The sequence below is a fragment of the Meleagris gallopavo genome, chromosome 3 (assembly GCF_000146605.3).
Source record: "Meleagris gallopavo isolate NT-WF06-2002-E0010 breed Aviagen turkey brand Nicholas breeding stock chromosome 3, Turkey_5.1, whole genome shotgun sequence".
Lineage (NCBI taxonomy): Eukaryota > Metazoa > Chordata > Aves > Galliformes > Phasianidae > Meleagris > Meleagris gallopavo.
Window position 1 is genome coordinate 1,110,502 of NC_015013.2, and position 19,668 is coordinate 1,130,169.

The following is a 19,668-nucleotide window of genomic DNA, read 5'->3' on the forward strand; positions in this document are numbered from 1 at the left end:
TTTTTAATTTTCTAAACAAGTGTCTATTCTTCATAGCAGATTTTAACATTCTGTTAAAAGGAAGGATTTTTGAAAATGGAAATGTAGACCTCATTATTGATAGAAACCTGAAATGTTCTGGGCCCGGAAAGTAGCTCAAGACCTTTAAAACTACATAATTTTCAGGGGTAAGAAAAGCATCATTCGGAATTGAGATATATTATCTTTTTATATTTCTCCAGAAAATGATCTATCTCCAACGTCCAATAATCATAAAATTTTTTTATAATGTATTTTATGTGACATCCACATTCATAGTTGGATTCTCAAAAAATAGTGCATTACACTGATACAAGTTGTAACGATATTATTAAGCTTGCTAGTGTTTGTTGATGGACACCCCTGCCCTGCAGTTCATTTAGGTAGCAGAAAGAGCTGTGTCTCTGAACCAAGGAGATAAGGAAGCTCTGCTGAATCTTTTTACTAAGGAAATAGGAGATCCTGCTTGGAATTGGTCACCGAATATGTAACATACTTCTGGGAAACCTGCATATGTAATATAACTCTGAGTAACTTCTGCATACGTAATACAACTCTTGGAAAACTTCTACATATGTAACACAAGTTATGTATATATACTGAAGATCTTTTGTATAAGGTATGCATGATAGAAGGATTACCCCCATGAATCCAAAGCTGCTACTAAATATCTAACACTCCAACTTGAGTCTTAGAGTTTCCTGATTAACCATCATATGGTAACAACGCTTACCATTTACTACAGGGGATGTTGCCATTGATTAAGAACCATTTATTTCAGTGCCTACATGTGGTTGCCTAATTATCAGCTTCATAATGCTATTTTATGGCATGGATCTAGCTGTTACAACAATTTTTTTAAGAAATGGTTTGTTGTTTTTGTCTGTTTGCTTTGAGAAGAAGTGTTGGAAGCTTCGGCTAGTGAAACCCCTCAAAATTGAAGACATTTATATCAGACAAAATCTAGTAAAGCAGAATCACTATTCAGGTCTTGTGTATTTTACTTTTAAATGACAAGGGTGAAAATAATTTCTCATCAGTTCAGAGTTCAGCTGAATGTCAAACTGATGTTATTATCATGATGTTCCTTCAGTGGAAAGAGTCCAAAGCAGATACTTACCGGATGGCTTGACGAGCACTGCCATGAAGTCCTGGGTATAGGAACTGATATACAAAAGGACACAAGGGGACTTGGTGGTACTGAAGCTGAAGCTGAGTTCTTCTTTATTCAAGTTATGGCTGGTCGCTGTAATCTCAGGATCTGTAGAACTCAACAGTGTTCGGCTAACTAAATCCTTCATGCTAGTCCCTGGGGAATGGAAGTTGTAACGAAGCCACATTCCTTCTTCAAAAAATGCTCCAACATCTTGAAAATAAGAAAAAAAGAAAAAAGAAAAAAAGAAAACAACAACAACAAAAAAGAACCACAAAGGGAAAGTCAAATTGAATGTGCTGACACTTCTTGTATGAAACATATTACTGTTGACCTGAGCAGTACTAATATGCATATGTTACTACTGCTGCATTATTTAAAAGCTTTCCCAGTATTTAAGTTAAAAGCCTCACTGTTTTCCAATGATAATGAAAAGGATAATGGAGATTATACTTTGCTATGAAACCTGGATGCCTGGATTCACACAGTTAAGGAAAGATTTCCTTCAGGTCACAAAGAATATATATACCTACATTCCATACCAATACCACAGATCAGAAGAACTGCACTTGAGATTTAATCTCATAGAGGTCTTGCAGTAGATAATGTTCCACAGAAGGAGATACAAGGACGAGAGATTTAGGAGGCACCATTAACAAACACTGTCAATGAAAACGAAATGCAGAAGTTCTGACCAGCAAATTCCAGTGGATCTGGAATAACCTCACAAAGGAATGAAGATGACTTCTGAACATGAAATATTTGAAATGTCATTAGACAAAACAGTGTAATATAATCTTCTTCAACCACAGTCCTTCATGAGAGTTGCCTAATCAGGATGCCTTATGGGAAAAAAATTAACTGGGGGGCTTGACTTTTGATGGCAAACAAGGCATAGGTCACCTGACATATAGCTCCCAGGAGGTGCTGCTCCACAAAGTTTTCAAAGCAATCTGAGAAAAAATCTCATTTTTAAATACTCTGGAGAGAAAATAAAACTACGTTTACAAGGGTTAATACTTTAACTAGAAAAAACATTATTATTTTTCATTATGATGAATTCTGCCTATCTTTTAACACTGAAAACATAATTCAAGGTTGACATTCTCATAGTGAAGGCTGATTTTGACAAGCCCCTATGGGAATCACTGCACAGTTGCCTATAATTTGTAGAGTACAGTCTTCTTGGTCTATTGGGAATAGCTGGACTAGTTTCCTATGGCAATCATTCATTCGCTGATATTGTAATACTGGGTAGGCTTTGCTACCTGGAACAATAGCATTAAAGGAAAATACAAACTATGTGTGATCTTACTTAAGGAGACACCTTTGTGAACATTCACAAGAGATTAAAGAAAGATGAATAAATACTATGAATATAGCAAATAAGTACTGTAATTGAAGAATAGTTGGAAGCAATGCTCAAAAACGTCAGCACTCATTAAAAAAAATCCTTCATCACTTAATATCTTCTGATATATCAAAAGTTGCCACAGGTTGGTACCTACTCATCTAACTTGTGGAAAATCAATACACTATCTTTATTTAAAAGGAAATATTCTTTTATCCCCTTTTAGTACTTGGAGTCATCATATCCTTCACACAATTCAAAGCAAAAGCGTTATCTCAAAACATACGAACATACATACATTTACATACATACATTTTACAAACTATGTTGTGATATAGACTGACTGAGGAATAAGTCTGCTGTCTTTATTCCGAGTATCTGAGCACAGAACAGATAAGAAGATGGGTGAAACTACTGTAGGTTTTGTTGATGATCCTTTCTAGAACTTTGCTAAATCTGGTTCTAGAAAAGCTTTATGGTTATCTGTTCCCACATAAAAGTTCTCCAAACCTCAAAATATCATAGTCTATCTCACTGTGTGGCCACATAAAATACGGAGTCAAGTTGTGATCCCAAGGTACTATAAGTAATCTGATCATTCTGATAGATTTAAAACTATCATTTGATGGCAGAAATCTTGAAATAGTCATAAGACATGCAATTCAGTTTAACAGCTATATTTTACAGTCGGGCTCAGTTTAAGTAGTCCTGGATTAAACATGAAGGATCCTAACCTGAAATTGTGATGCTTCTGCAGTTCATTGTGGGGTTGAAAATGTGTGGTTGTACTTAAAGTAGTATACACTACTTAGTACACAATGCTTAGTAGCACTAAGCATTTATAGACTGGCTTGAAAATATATCCTCACAGCATCTAGTTTATTCTTCTTCAACACCTGCTTATGGTTTACACAGGGCATGGTATGCTGGGAAGTTCTGCTACCTGACAGCGACCGCTGGCAGTCCCTGCAGAGCCTCCAGTAACACACAGCAGACTGATGTGACATTATGTACAGCTTTTTTCTTCCTCTGACCCTTCTGCTGCTTGTCATGCTTTTTATTTTAGATGTGATTTTAGGGATTGCCTAGTGGCGTGGTTGTCCAAGGTATTGTGCATTGGGACTACTGGGACTTTCAGTCCTGACCTCAGTGCTGACATGGGGCCGAACTGGAAGCTGTGCAACACATTTCACAGCTGTAACTGTTGTTAATGAAATTTAATTGTTCATTACTGCAAAGAAAGCTGTAAGCCATGGATGTCCAACCTTTTGGCTTGTCTGGGCTGCATTTCGTGAATAGAAATTTTCTTGGGCTACATATATGTAGGTCATTCCAAAAGTAATCCTCCTATTTATTTCCATGGAAACAACAACTGATACAAAGAGCACAATATCGCTGTTTGATAGAGCAAATTCTTAGCTACAAAACAATATTTTTTCAACATAATTCACCACCATTAGCTATGTATTTTCACCAGAAATGATCAAGAGTCTGCATGCTGCACTCATAACAATCTGACCAACTCTCACCACTGCTGAAACACACCACCCACCACCTTACTGTACTCACATTCACTATTTAATCTCAATGACAATTAAGAAAATGTTGATAAATGTCAATGGGTGCAATTTTTTCCACCTGGAGGAATTCACTTACACACCTTTGCTTCATACACACTTCCATGTCAAGCATCATTTTGTCAGACTGCCCCTCTGCTGCCATCAGCCACACAGCAACAAAATGTAATGGAATATTGGTAGGAAGGCTTAACTTCTATTGCCGTAGCACCAATATCCACCTCTGATATTATGGGTCAACGTAAAACAGGAGGCATTACTTTTGGAGCATCCCTCACAAAATATACAATATCATTAGTATATTAATAACACAACATTTTAAATATTTTTCTTAAAACATTGAAAAATAAAAGAGAGAGAGGAACAAGAACATAAAACTAGTGGGATATTTGACCTTGTTTTTGTGAAACTTACACTCCAATCTGGTTTGATGGCAGTTGCAATTATTGTGAGGTCTCAAGGTGTTTATCAGAGATTTTTGATGAAATTTTACTCTTCCTGTACTTCATTCTTGACAATAATTGTTCAAAATGTGCATACTGCAAGAAGTGATGACATGATGTCATGGTTTTATGATTTTTTTCCCCCTTGTCATGGACACAGATAGATCTTGAGATAACTCCATGACAGTTATTGGTGGAGAATGCAGGCAATCTGAGCCAAAACTGAACCTTTTAACATTAGCAGGAAGAAAAAAAAAAAAAAGGATTTCTTAAAGTCATAGATTTGTAGAGTGCTGTAACTAGCTTTGACCTTCACAGATTAGATTTTAGTCTGGGCAGTCTGCCATACTCTGGACACTGTTGTGAGTTTTTTTTTTTTTCTCCTCTAGCAACTGCCAGCCATAGATCTGTTCTTTATTTTAGGAGTGCTGTATAAAGGGTTAAAGGCCATTATGTTTTTTGGGATGTATTGGTTTCTTATTAAGTTCATCATGTTCTGTTTTGGAGCTGTATATGTACATAACCAAGTAAGGGCACTGATGGAGACATGTGCCTGGTACTTATATACAATGTATGATTTGAACATTGACAGTTATATCCCAGAGGGAGCAACTAATTTTACAAACAATTCTATGTTTATACCAGTATCCAGGTTCTCTTCTCAGTGCCTTATGCATTTTTGGAATTCTGCCTTAATGTTATCAATTCCCCTGGATGTATTTCTCTTCATTTACATTATCTGGAAGAAGCCTTCCCCAAAACCAGAGAATGGTTGCAGGGAATATGGAAATGTTTAGGAAAAATATTAGAAGCTTGGGGACCCCAAGTGCCATGGGATTTCACTCTTGAACACCTGTGGTTACCAGAGAATGAAATTTGCCCTGTTCACAAATGGATCATGTCGTATTGTGTAGAAGAATCGCAGATGGAAAGCTGCTGTGGGGAGCCCTACATGACAAGTTGCAGAGGCCACTGATGGAAAAGGACAATCAAGCCAATTTGCAGAGGTAAAAGCTGTCCAGCTGGCCTTAGATGTTACTGAATGGGAGAAATGGCCAATGATTTTTCTTTATACTGACTCGTTAATGGTGTCAAATGCCTTATGTGGTTGGTTACAGCAGTGGAAACAAAACAACTGGCAACAGAGGGGTAAAACTATTTAGGCTGTTGAACTGTGGAAAGACACTGCTGCCCGAATAAAGAGTGTGGTTGCAAAGGTGCACCATGTAGATGCTCATGTGCCCGAAAATCGGGCTAATGAGGAACAACAAAATAACCAACAGATAGATCAAGCTGCCAAAATTGAGGTGGCTCAAATAGACCTGGACTGGCAAAACAACGGTGAGTTATTTTTAGTTCAGTGGACCCATGAGACCTTTGGCCATCAAGGAAGAGATGCAACATATAAGTGGGCTACAGACCAAGGGGTGGACTTAACTATGGATGCTATTGCACCATTCATTTCTCTGACACATGCACCACAATTAAACAAGCCAAGAGAATGAAACCTGTCTGGGAGGAAAGGTTGATAGCAAAAGTATAAATATGGGGAGGCATGGCAGGTTGATTGACTATGTCACCTTGATCGTAAGTGTTATGTGCTTACCATGGTGGAGGCAACCACTGGGTGGCTTGAAACATATCTTGTGCCCCATGCTACTGCCCCAACCACCATATTAGGTCTCGAGAAACAAGTTCAATGGAAACATGGCACTCCAGAAAGAACTGAGTCAGAGAATGGGTCTCATTTCAAAAATTCCCTTGTAAATACTAGGGGCAAAGATCATGGCATCGAGTGGATTTATCATATTCTTTATTGTGTGCCAGCTTCTGGTAAACATGAACAATACAATGAGTTGTCAAAAACTATGTTGAAAGCAATGGGTGCCAGAAAATTTAAGAATTGGGAGAACCATTTGGCAGAAGCCACCTGGTTGGTCAACACCAGAGGATCAGTCAAGTGAGATCTTACCCAGTCCATCTCCCTACATATTGTAAAGGGAGATAAGGTCCCTGTAGTACATGTAAAGTGCATGCTGGGAAAAGCAGTTCAGGTCCTTCCAGCTTCTGGAAAGGGCAAACCTCTCCGTGGAATTGTTTTTGCTCAGGGACCTGGGTCCACTTGGTGGGTGATGCAGAAAGATGGGGATGTTCATTGTGTACCACAAGGGAATTTGATGTTGGGGGAGTGCAGTCAGTAATTCCATATATGTATATGTATATAGATATATGTGTTTATTGCATTTCAATTATTGTTTCTTTGTATATATATATATATATTAAACATGGTATACTGATGTGGAGTAAGGGATGAAATGCCATGGTTTTATGATTTTTGCTATTGATATTGCACATCAGAACACCATGTAAAGCTCGGGGAATTAAAGAGTTAATACTCCAGTTCTGTGGGCTGACAACTTTCTGGATACGTAGTCCTCAGAAGAGAAGAACATATCCCAGGGACTTCACGCTCAGAGAAGAAAAGACCTGCAAGTCACAGGACTCTCTTGCTGCCTGGCACTGCGTGGGTGTGCTTCCCAGCTGTTTCACCTCCAAAGGTTTTGGACACTCTTTCTCATTTTATTTAGTTTATTAGCCTCAATTCCAATTATATCTTGTATTATAGCGTGTTATCTTGCATTCCGATATCACATTTAGTAAATTAACTTTCCTCCTCAGATTGTTTCCACTGTTGTATTTTTAGGCCCGTCTCCCATTTCCCCACCCTTTCCCCTTTCCCTTTCCGATTTCCCTTTCCCCTTTCCCAGGGGTCCCCAGCCCGATTAGTCACAGTACTGGGCTGAACTGGCCTGTAAACCACCAACACCCCCTCTCCCCTGTCCTCCCCTTTTTGGGCTGGCGGGCCTGTGGGCCTGCTGTCCCTGTCACAGACACAGATAGATCTAGAGATAACTCCCTGACGCTTAAATAAGTTGTGATTGTGAAGTGAATATTATTTTTCTCAGCTAAGATGGGGATTATGAAAGTCCATTAAAGAGACATGCTTCAGCTACCTTCTTTTATGTCCATATATTACTATCTTCATTTCCTTCTGTCATAATGGAGCTTTGTCCTTTGCTGAAGATGCTCATGCATTAAAGCACTTCATCAGAAACTAAGGGGTGTTCTTCAGATAACCAGATTCTAATGAGTCCCTAGCATTATTTTATAAATCCCCATAAATATAGTGTATTTCTAGTGCATAATCACAAGCAAAGCATGTGACTGCTGACCTAAGTAATGGCTTTCACTGTTCCTGCATACAGGAATTTCATCAGGCTTCACTGTATGGCTTTACTTCAAAGACAAATAATAAAGTGTGTCCATCGCAACTAAAACCATATAAAGTAATGCCTGGGAATGTGAATACAATGATCTCAATTAATTTAATAAGAGGTTTGTCATGTGCTGTAGAAGAATGGTAATGTATATTTAGCGTATATGTTTGCATATAGAAAACATAGAAAAAAAATGTTCAGGTTAGAACCAGAGTAGTCTTTTACACTTCAATTTTATTGACTCAAAAAAAGAATTGTTGCCATGTCATTTTTAGTGAATTTAATTTTAATACTTTTTTGTTTTGTCATAACTTTTCAGAGTGGCTTTTATTTATGTTTACCTATATTTTTAAAATGGATAGAAAAATGCCAAACTCCTGCCAAAAACAACTCTAAGTTAATGTTGTATTCTTCCTGTATGTGAATCTAACAGAATAAAAAAAACATAACTGGAGGAATAATTTAGTGTTTAGTACAGACAAACTCTGGTTTGGCTGATTTGTAAGCACTGTCGTATCAACAGTAGTAATATTACACGGTTAAGTTCTTCATATCAGTCTCCCAGTCCAGCCAGAGGCCTGCAGCACAGACAGTGATATTTTAGGCATTTTTTTTCTCTTTAGTGTCATTAATTTTTTCTCTTCACCATGCTAATGAAATTTGGAACATATTGCAAACTCTGTGTCCTGGAGCAAGAAACTGGAAATAGAGATCAAATTTTTTGAAAGATTTGTAATTTTTGCCATTTTCCCTTTCACTGTCAATGTTTTCTTTATCGGCAATAAATTTTATGTAGGTACCAAGTACCTAGTAATTCTGCTGCACTACTGTAGAGGTGCTAAAAACATCTCTTTATATCCGTAAGACTTCATAAAACAATTCAGATTGTCCATTTCCATTCTTTGAGTGCTGAAAACCAATGTACTCATCCAGAATATCCCCAGGCACTATTTACTGCGAATGACTTCATGGGGCTGCTCTGTAAACCCAACCATGAAGTATTAGGATAAGAGTTAAAGCATAAATTAAGCACAAATAGATTGGTTTGGGACCATTGTGTGATCAAAATAATTATAAAATCTCTGTAACAAATAGTGTTGATAATGAGATATTAAAAACAAGTCATTTCCAGACCATTAAATTTTACATTGTAAATTTAACTGGCATTAAGACTTTTAAATCAAGAAAAACAGTTGAACACTTTGTAAAAGTTGCTGAACAATCTAGACTTGAAAACGAAGAGCCAGCAATATTCCCTTGTGGCTAACAAGGCCAATGCTACCCTGGGTGCATTAAAAGGAGGGTGGCCAGAGGGTGGTTTTCCTCCTCCTCTGTCCTGGTGAGATCTCATCTGGAGTACTGTGCCAGTTCTGGGCTCTTCAGTTTAATAATAATAGAATCATCATACGTTGATCATGGAAAGGCTTGAGTCAGAAATGACCTTAAAGATCATCTAGTTCCAACCTCCATACACTAGGCAGGACTGTCAACCACTAAATCAGGCACTCAATCAGGTTGTCCAGGGCCCCGTTCAATCTGGCCTTGATCATATCCAGGAATGGGGCACAAAGATAATTACAAGGAAAGGCTGAGAGACCTGAGAGTGAGGCTGAAGCTGAGGCTGAGGCTGAGGAGGGAATCTTGTCAGTGCTTATAACATGCTTATAACGCTTATGATGTCTTCTACTTGGACTTGTACAAAGTGTTCGACCCTGTTCCACATGACATCCTGGTTGCTGAATTGGATAATAGTATATTTGATGGATGGACCACTTTCTGGATAAGGAATTGGCTGAATGGTTGCACTCAATGAGTTGTGGTCAATGGCTCAATGTTCAAGTTGAGTCTGGTGACAAGTGGGACCGGTGGTGGGACCGGTGATATTTGACATCTTTGTAGGCAACATGGACAGTAAGATTGAGTGCACCCTCAGCAAGTTTGGCGATGACACCAAGCTGAGTGGTGCCGTCGACACACTAAAGGGAAGGGATGCCATCCAGAGGGATCTGGTCAGACTTGAGAGTTGGGTCCATGCAAACGTCATGAAGATCAACAAGGCCAAGTGCAAAGTCCTGCACCTGTGCTGGGGTAATCCCAAGCACAAATATGGGCTGGGTGGTGAGTGTTGATGAAAGATTCAACATGCACCAGCAATGTATACTTGCAGCCCAGAAAGACAACCGTATTCTGGATTGCATCAAAAGGAGCATGACCAGCTTGGTCAAGAGATGATTCTGCCCCTCTACTCTGCTCCCATGAAGCCCCACCTGGAATACTGTATCCAGTTCTGGGCCCCCCGATGCAAGAAGGACTTTGAGCTCTTGGAGTGATTCCAGAGAGGGGTCATGAAGATGATCAGAGGGTTAGAGCACCTCCCCTACAAGGACAGGCTGAGAGAGCTGGGTTTGTTCAGAATGGAGAAGAAAAGGCTCTGAGGAGACCTTATAGCAGCCTTCCAGTACCTGAAAGGGGCCTACAGGAAAGCTGGGAAGGGACTTTTTATAGGGCCAGGTAGTGACAGGACGAGGGGAAGTGGTTTTAAACTAGAATAGGGTAGATTTAGACTAGATATTAGATGGAAATTCTTTACTATGAGAGTGGTGAGACACTGTAACAGTTTGTCCAGAGATGATGCGGATGCCCCCTCCTTGGAAGCATTCAAGGCCAAGCTGGGTGGGGCTTTGAGCAACCTGGTCTAGTGGGAGGTGTCCCACTAGACATAGCAGGGGGCTTGGAAGTAGTCAATCTTAAAGGTCCCTTCCAACCCAAACCATTCTATGATTCTATGACCTGCTATGAGTAGCAGCATTGCTGTTTTTACAAAATATCAAATTTAAATCATGGATGAATAATTTGACTTGCTAGTAAGAAGTATTAAACAGGATTTAGTTTTTAAATTAATAAAATCTCAAAAATTGATTTAATTATTCACACACACTCTGCCTTCTGCATATTTCATTTACCTTTAATGCAAAATGGTCCATCATATGCTGTTTTGGAGCAGTCACAGGAGTAGCCATTGTATTTCTCAACACACTTTCCTCCATTGGCACAGTACATTCCATAGCTTGTGCAGTGGCCAGAGCAGCCAGGCTTCACCCCTAGAGTGACTTTTGCTCTCTCTTCCAAGTCCAGTGTTATCCCATTCATCCTCAATGAGCGAATGCAACCTAGGAAGCCCTGCTGGCCGCCTGCGGCACCTGAGCAGAAATATTAAAAAGACAACAGTGAAGAGTTTTATAGGAAATATCCTGGTAGGCTCGTGACAACAGATAAATAAATTAAGTAACTTATTTATAAAAGTGAGGCATTACCACGTCCTAGTGAAATTGAAATCAGTGAAACCTCAGTTTTCAGACTGTGCCAAAAATATACCTAAAGAATAAGTGCCTTTGCTTTACACTTATCAGGCTTTAAGATTTTTAGAGATGTCCATGGGAGAAATGGGCTTGGCTACATTGCTAAGATGTAACTTTGTTTGGTATATAATTATTGCTGATATATGCTAACTATAATATCATAATATGTTACATATTTGAAACATGTTTAATATATTTTAAAACTGAAATGGAGAAAGAGGGAATAGGAAATACAGATGCTCATTTCCAAGCAACATCAGTCATAATGCTAAATTGCCTAAATATAGGGAGAAGGACACAGCACTGAAGAGCTGTATTTGAAAATCTAGATTGGAACGTCACTAAGGACTTTTTTTTCCTGGTAAATACTTGCTGAAAAACATGATTTTATCTCAGAAAGTCTTAGGCTGGATTAAAAACAAACAAACAACATCAACAAAAAAACCCCCAAATCCTGAAATTGCAAGCAAAAAACAGTGAGGAGTTGTCATACAGTGCACTCATCCCTTTGATTACTGCAGTGCCACAGATGCTGAGGAGTCCCCACATATGCCTGAAGAGATCTGAACACTCATCTCTACAGAGCACAGAGTACCTGGGTAGGGCAGAGGACTAAAAACAGACCATCTGCTGCTTCAAATCAGCCACAGAAATCAAAGAGGCTGCTTCAAAAACTGGGTAATTTGGATTAAGAGGAGACAGTCGATTCTGGTCTCTTCTGAAGTGCACAGGGTAGAGGCCAGTCTGGTGTGGTTCCACTTTATGCAAAATAATATACACCATGGTGACAAAAGAATTCTAATGCTTGTAATTCTCACATCTTTCCCATCCTGATGGATATCCTAGCCCCTAGGATTTTAAGTCATGCTTCAGGTTCCCTCGTTGTCCCAAAGAATATTTATCACAGAAAATGGAGTACTGAAATAATTCTTATTCCGTGTCACTCTGAAGGCTGTGATACTCAGAGTGTTCACTGAGGACACTTGAACTCACATCAATTCTGTCAGACTCGGCTAGAATTTAAATCAGAGACACTATTCTTTAGTAAGTTATAGGAAATATATCTGATTCAGAAAGAAAGAAAGTCAGCTGCAAGTTTGGACATTCAGCTTTTGGCAGTACAAGTACCAAGTATTTCAAAAGATGGATGGTATAAGTGTTAATTCAAAACAATTTATAAAAATCAACAGTTATTAGCAATTCCCCAAGAACTCAGGCATGAATATTTCCAGCTCTTTCTGTTTTCATAAAAAGTCTTGGTATTTCTTTCAAAAGTCTAAGGCTTTGTCTTCTAAAAAAATTTCAATGTACTTGGAAACAGGCTTTTATTGGGATCACGGTCAGCAGTAAAGGAGAAACTCATTGTGTAAACAATAGTTGTATCTCTGGTGACACTTTTGAAGTGGTTTACAGCAACATGTGCTGCTTACCAAGGAGGGAAAAGCTTTAAACAACATTTTGATTAATTTCTGCTGTTGTATCTGGACTAACATGGAAAAAGGTAACATCTGTTTTTTCTTCTTCCTTCCTTTCCTCACTTAACAGATATATAAAGAGGTAGGAAGGTGCTGCTTCTTTGCTCACTTTTTCATGTACTTTTGATTCCAACTAGTGGCACTTGCCATGTCTGGCTTTTGGATTCCTAGGTCTAACAGTCAGAGAAATACAAGTACTGCTGGAATAACATGCTAAAAATGTACTGGAAACCAGCGTCTCCAGAAAGCAGCCATATTCATCTGGTTCTGATGAATGAATTTTTGTGACACCATGCAATTCTATTCTACAGCAAATGGGAAGACTGCCCATATGACTAAAGAGAAATTACTGCAGTAAGAGCAAAAGCATGGACAGTGACCAAACCTGTGTGACTAGGATGGACACAGCAGGCTCACACAGTCCTGGCATGATCTATGCAGAAATTTTAAATTCAATTGTAAATAAGTACATGTGAGAGAGAAACTGGCCAAAACAGGAGTTTGGCACTACTGCCAAAAAATGACATGTTGCCAGTACAGAATATTTTCTCTTAGCTAATCCTCTTATCTCTGCAGTTTCACAGGTGCTTGTCATTTCTCCTTTTTTATTATTTTTTTCTCAAATATTTGGGAAGGCATCTTCCTGTGTTAAACTAACTGATGCTTGCTAGACATGAGGCAGAGTTCATCCAGTACCTGAAAGCCTGGTTATCTTCTCTGCACCTTACCTACATAGAGCTGGCTGTACAATTCCAGTCGTGTGTGTCCTTCCGTTGGTGCTTTCCGGACTTCTGGAGGCAACTGATCTACCTGCAGGCTGGCCTGTTTGACGTTCCTCTCCGCACTGACCCGATGCCACTGGTCATCATTCAGCTGATTGGGAGACCGGACAGTTATTTCCACAGGTCCGTTTCCAACATCAAATGAAAAGGAAACCTCTGTAGCAGCTGAAACATTGAGCAAAATCAAACCCATATTATGCTGTAAGCGTATACATCTACAGTTCTTAAACAGAAAATATTTATTTTAAGTAGAAATACATACTGCTCAGGCACCCTTCAGAATTTATAAGCACATTTAGCTCCTTCTAACATGAGAGGAAATTAGACAAATGGCTTTCCAAGAAGCCATTCTGAAAACGTTCTACAGCATGTGACAGAAATTAAATCAGTTAAAATTAACTCAGAGTGAAATATATCCTGAAAGAAGAATTTTTGTTTCCACTTATATTTTCAGTAATATCAGCAGAATATGCTTATAAACTTTTAAAACATCAACAGATCTTGAAATAAATTCTTTTTTTTTTTAATGTTCAGAGGTTTTTATTTTTATTTTTATTTTTTATTTTTTTTTTCTTCTTCCTCTGGGAGGCAGTTAATTTCTACAACAAACTAATGCATATATGAAATAAGTAAATAAGTGATGTGAAATTTTATGACTGAAAAAGGAACAGATTCTTAGCAAACACTATAGCATTCTATTTATAGTAAAAAATTCAAAGAATGTTTAGATATTCTACAAATGTTCAATAAGCTCTACTAGACATTCCATCAGGTCATATCCATCATGATCGATCAATATAATTGATACTGGTGGTTGTACAGGGAATGTACGTAGATGATTTTGACTGAAGAAATATAAATTTAAATTTCCTATTGAGATTTAGTTTATACTAAATGTATTTTTAAAATTATTTTACCGTGGCAAAACACTAGATGAAAGAGGTATCACAGAATGGGTTATTATTGACAGCATTCGCAAAGGAGCAAAAATAAAGACATCCAAGACTTCCATTTGATCTGTTTTTCTAAAACATTCAAAGCTATAATGCCATTTTATTTTTCTGAAAAATCTCTGGTCAAAGCTTGCCATTAAAGAAATAAAGATGATTCATTTTAGTGTTATCACACCTTATAATTTCAGGGATTCTGACAATAAATTCAGGCTAAGTAAGCAGTAGAGTAAAATCTCTTTAGTACTTCTGCTGTATGTTACATCCATGTTTGTTTTCAAGGAGATGTGTGTATTTGTCCCTTACATTTTGCTTTGAAGAAATACCTCAGATCTCTTCACTGTCAGGCTTGTTTTACTTGCAAAACGCTATCTTTCTACAGTGCTGTAAAATGAGAATGTCTTTGTAGCATATTCCTCTTATTCTGAGGCAACAGACAGCATTGTTGATATTTTTATGGGTTCCCTGAGTGTAAAACCACCCTGGATTTTGGAAACTTCTGCAAGAATACTTCTTGATTTGCAAGCTTTTGATCTTCTGGAAGGAAGTGCTTTTTTTTTTATTTTTTATTTTTTTTAATAAGGGAAATTAATTTTTCTTTAAAAAGAGAAAGTGAAGTGCAAAGATATTTCATGTAGAAGTCTTTATGCCTGTACAGTCCAGCTATATGCATATCTTTATATTGACTGTGTCACTGTCTGAAGACTTATTTTATAATGAAATTTATGATTAGTGAAGAGAATCATTTGCTCTAATGTAAAAGTGCACTAGACATAAAAATTCATATTGTATTCTTATAATGAATCTTATTTTTTGGGAGAAGGAGGAGCATCCCAGAACAATCTTCTCATCAAAGTTTTGTTTTCAGCTCAGGTACCCACTGACTTGCTGAAAGTTAGAGATGTGCAAGGGCAGCACAGAATCTATGGGTTGTACTGATCCATCCCTGGGCAACATGAACACACAAGTCTTGAAAACCAAAGGAGAGGAAATTATTTGCTAGATTAAAAAAAAAACAAAACCATGAAGGACATCAATGAAAAGATCAATCCAGATAATCACAGGCTGCATGGCAGCAACTTACATGCAAGTTCAGTTGGTACTTCTGATTCTTAATTCTCAGCTTCTATTTGAATGAAAATTTCAGTCTACAGTGTAATAATATTCTTCAACCAAGGTAGTGTCTAGATAAAATGATTTGTTCTGGCATCTTATTAGAAGAGGATGAACATCTGTGGTGGGTTGACTTTGGTAAGCAGCTCAGCAGTTGAACAGCTCACCTGTGCACCCTCTCACTCCAGCAGCTCTCTCCAGAGAGCAGGAAGAGCAAAAGTGAGAAAAATAATGTGCTAAGATAAAGAAAATTTAATAGTTAAGATAGAAAGGTTAGGAAAAAAGTAGATTAACAAGCAAAACAAAAAAAATATGTCTCACTACCTCCCACTAGCAGAACAATGTCTAGCTTCTTCCCAAACAAGAACCACCTTTGCAACCCTATCACCTTCTTCTCTCTGCACCCTAGCTTTATCCCACCCAGACCCAGTATAACATCAGATTTATTCAGAAGTTCAGTATATTATTTATTTATGTGGAAAATAGCAACTGTTCAGGTTTTTTTTCTCTCTAAAAGTATAGTTTTCTTTTCAGTCTCCTTATATCTATACATACAGCCTTTGATAATGTGGCATTTTGGACTCAAATATATCCTTATTTGACACAAAAATAGTATTATTCTGACAAATCATTGAAGGGAATGATTAAAAATCATTTAACATGCAAGCTGATCATCTGCTCACAGTGATCAGCTGGATTTTTCAGAAACATGTACACAATGAGCAGTACAGATACCTGAGATTTCTACAAAGGTCAGTCACTTTGTAGCTCAGGAAGTGAGCTTTCATTATGACCATTTTATTTTCTGTCTTACTAAATACCATAAGACTCAAGGTGATTCTTATAAAAAATGTGAATGTGTATCAAACTTTGAAAAAACAACTGAAACTGCTTAATTAAGGAATTAAAAAAGAAAATAGATTTTTAATCTTTTTTTGTTTTAGTGTATTTGGTCAATACGAAGTTTTGAGATGGAAATTCCATAAAACTGAACAAGGGTGAATTTTTTTATGTGCTTCTGGCACATATACCCCCTCAGTAAATTGAGGTTTGTGGGCTTGTGGCTACACTTAGTTTTACAATTTCTGTGCCTAGTGCAATTAAATGTAATTAAATCTGAACACGTTTCTTTCATCAATTCCATTTTCAAAGGTCTTAGGTCATAGCCAGCCATCCGTTCATAATGTAGAAGTGCAACTTTGGCAAACACAATGCCCTTCCCATTGTTCTTACTATGTAGGAGTAACTTTTTTTCTCTAACATGGGGATTCACTGTACAGATGAGACACATTCTGTATTTGTGGGTTAAGAAGGCAGACAAAAAAGATCATGCAGCATTACACGATCTTGGATCTTATACTGCCAGTGTAGTGAAGGAAGATGGAAGTTGGAAGGTAGGAAATACAGTGACAATGTACCCAGTAACTAGCCCAGGTTAACTGGTAAATAAACACAGAAACTAGACTCTAGGGCTACCCCTGGAGTCAGCACTGGTTTCAAACTTACCCAGTATCTAATCCAGCATTCTGCCCTGGGATGATGGGGCAGGGTGCACTGTCAGATGATTTGCTGATGATTTAAAACTAGGAGGAATGGCTGACATACTGGAAGTTTGTGCAGCCATACAGAGGAATCTCAGCACGCTGGTGAAACAGACTGATTAGGAGCCTTTTGCAGTTCAACATACGGAAGAGCAAAGTCTTGCATCTGAGGATGCCACCAGAACTTGCTGGAGGTTGTGCTACTGGAAAACAGCTGTTCATGTACCTCAGCACCCTGGTGGACACCAATTTGAATACAAGCCAGCAGTGAGCCTTGCACCAGAAGAAGGTGAATGGTATCCTGGGCTACATTAGGCAAAGTACTATCGGCATGGAGAGAAGTTGTACTTTTCCTCTATACTCAGTCCTAGCGAAGCCACATCTGGAGTCCTGTGTCCAATACTGATCTCCCAGTACCAGATAGACATGGATGTACCAGAGAGAGTTCAATGCAAGGCAACAAAGATGGATGAACAAAGGACGGGAGAACCTATTCTGTGAAGAGAAGCTCAGAGGGATCTCATCAGTATCTGTAAACACCTGAAACGAAGGTGCAAAGAGGACAAAGCAAGGCTCTTTTCAGTTGTGCAATAAGCACAAACTGTTACATAGCAGGCACTGTCTGAACATCACGTAACACTTCTTTAATGTAAAGGTGATCGAGCTCTCTATGGGGATATAGTTGAAGTCTTCTGGAATTTTTTTTTCATCAAATTTAGTGTAATAGAAGGTTGACAGGTTGTAACACCAGTTGTTTGCTTATGAAATCAGTTTATTTTCTTTATTCCCCTTGATTAACCATCTAATGCTTACTTCTCTAGGTAGAATTAGAGTATGGCTATGAGGTTGTTTAGTGAGGCTCACATGAGATAAGGCTATAGTGATCCCACAAGAAGATAAAATGCACAGCAATAAGCAGCAGTGTATCACTCACAGTGAAGGTATATTTCTGGAGCATGGCACCAGAATGGTTTCCCTCTCTCTTCAGATGACTAGAGTGTCTATCAGATACAGATTTTGCACTCGTGATCTTCTTTTCTGGCAGCTAAAAAGTATACATAACTGCTGTGTCCCTGTAAGCTTCAGTTCCAAAAAGTAAATCCTGAGGTTATATGATTTCAGTTTTTCTTTATTGCATGATTAATTCTCTAGGGTCCGATTAAGGGAGTCAAAGGTGTTACAGATGTTATATAAAAAAACAAAAACAACAACAACCAAAAAAAACCCCAACAAAACAAAACCCAAATAAATAAATTAATGTCATTATTCTGCTAGTCTGTTGGTCTGCACAACCAAGCTACTTTTTGTTGTGTACATGCCACTTGCACCAATATGCATGCTTATTTATATAACCCAATATATTTGCAGGCATACTTCTTTTCTTCTTTATTTCTCTTTTGGATGGAGCTGAGTGAGCAAAACTTATTTTTCTCCTCAGAGTACTTCAGTATTTAAGGCTGTGATACAGTGTATAGTCATTTCCCTTAAATGCACACATACTGCAGTGTTTCAAAAATACCAATATTAAAGCAGGCTATTCACTACTATAGGCTGCCCTCAGAATGTGAGGAAGTTAAATTTAGGAAGAGGCACATCCCTTACAGCAATTCTCAGTTACAGCTGAGAATTTACTTTGGAGCAGAACAGTGGAATAGAGAACAGTAGATTTACAGTCCTTTCCTGATTTTTCCCCAGGGTAGCCCGACCTGCTGTCTGATTGAAGAGGGGGAATACTTAACTGCTGGAAATGTGGATGTCAGGATGAAGTGGATGTCAGGGGGAAGTTCTTTACGGAGAGAGTGAAGAGGTGCTGGAACAGCTGCCCAAAGAGGTTGTGGATGCACCATCCCTGGAGGTGTTCAAGGCCAGATTGGATGGGGCCCTGGGCAGCCTGGTCTAGTATTAAATGGGGAGACTGGTGGCCCTGCCTGTGCTTACAATATGGTAAAAAAAGATAAATATTCCTGGCTTCTCTGACCTTGTGGAAAGACAATAATTCTACTTTGTACTGGCAGACAACCACTTACATGCACAATTAGCAGTATTTTGAGAAAGAATAGCTAGTCTGGAGCTCAAAATGAAGAGAAAACAGAACTGAATTCAGTGCTCTTCTCATCATGAGTAAGCATCTCTATGAGAACCATGATAAGGAAGGATTTGACTTTTGTAATGTCTAGGAGTCAGTTATTTTTAGATCATTTTAAAATAAAACTAATAAGTAACCAACTAATCAAATAAAAATATTTGTCTTCCTACACAATTCCTACATATTAGATTGCTTTGGGGGACAAAACATTCCATTTAAATTAAAATACCGATTTTGTAATGAAAATTCATGCAAAGGGTTAACATGATCATAGAATCATAGAATGGCCTGGGTTGACAAGATGTCTAGTTTCAACCCCCCTGCTATGATCAGGATCACCAACCATTGGATCAGTGTGCCCCGTGCCACATCCAGCCTGACCTTGAATGCCTCCAGGGATGGGGCATCCACAACCTCCTTGGGCAACCTGTTCCAGTGCCTCACCACCCTCTGAGTGAAAAACTTCCTCCTAGTATCCAACCTAAACCTCCCCTGTCTCAGTTTAAAACCATTCCCCCTTGTCCTGTCACCATCCACCCTCA

At 38.3% G+C, this 19,668-nt stretch overlaps 1 protein-coding gene across 2 annotated transcripts in view; it reads right to left on the reverse strand.

Annotated features, from left to right (window-relative positions):
* Positions 1-19,668, reverse strand: part of CNTNAP2 (contactin associated protein 2) — a 793,259-nt gene that overhangs the window by 82,574 nt on the left and 691,017 nt on the right. For both annotated transcript variants that reach the window (XM_010708239.2, XM_031552712.1), the window contains 3 exons: positions 13,383-13,601; positions 10,784-11,020; positions 1,139-1,384 (listed from right to left, as the gene is read on the reverse strand). In XM_010708239.2, the coding sequence (XP_010706541.1) occupies positions 1,139-1,384; positions 10,784-11,020; positions 13,383-13,601 (702 nt within the window). The remainder of the gene's footprint in view (positions 1-1,138; positions 1,385-10,783; positions 11,021-13,382; positions 13,602-19,668) is intronic.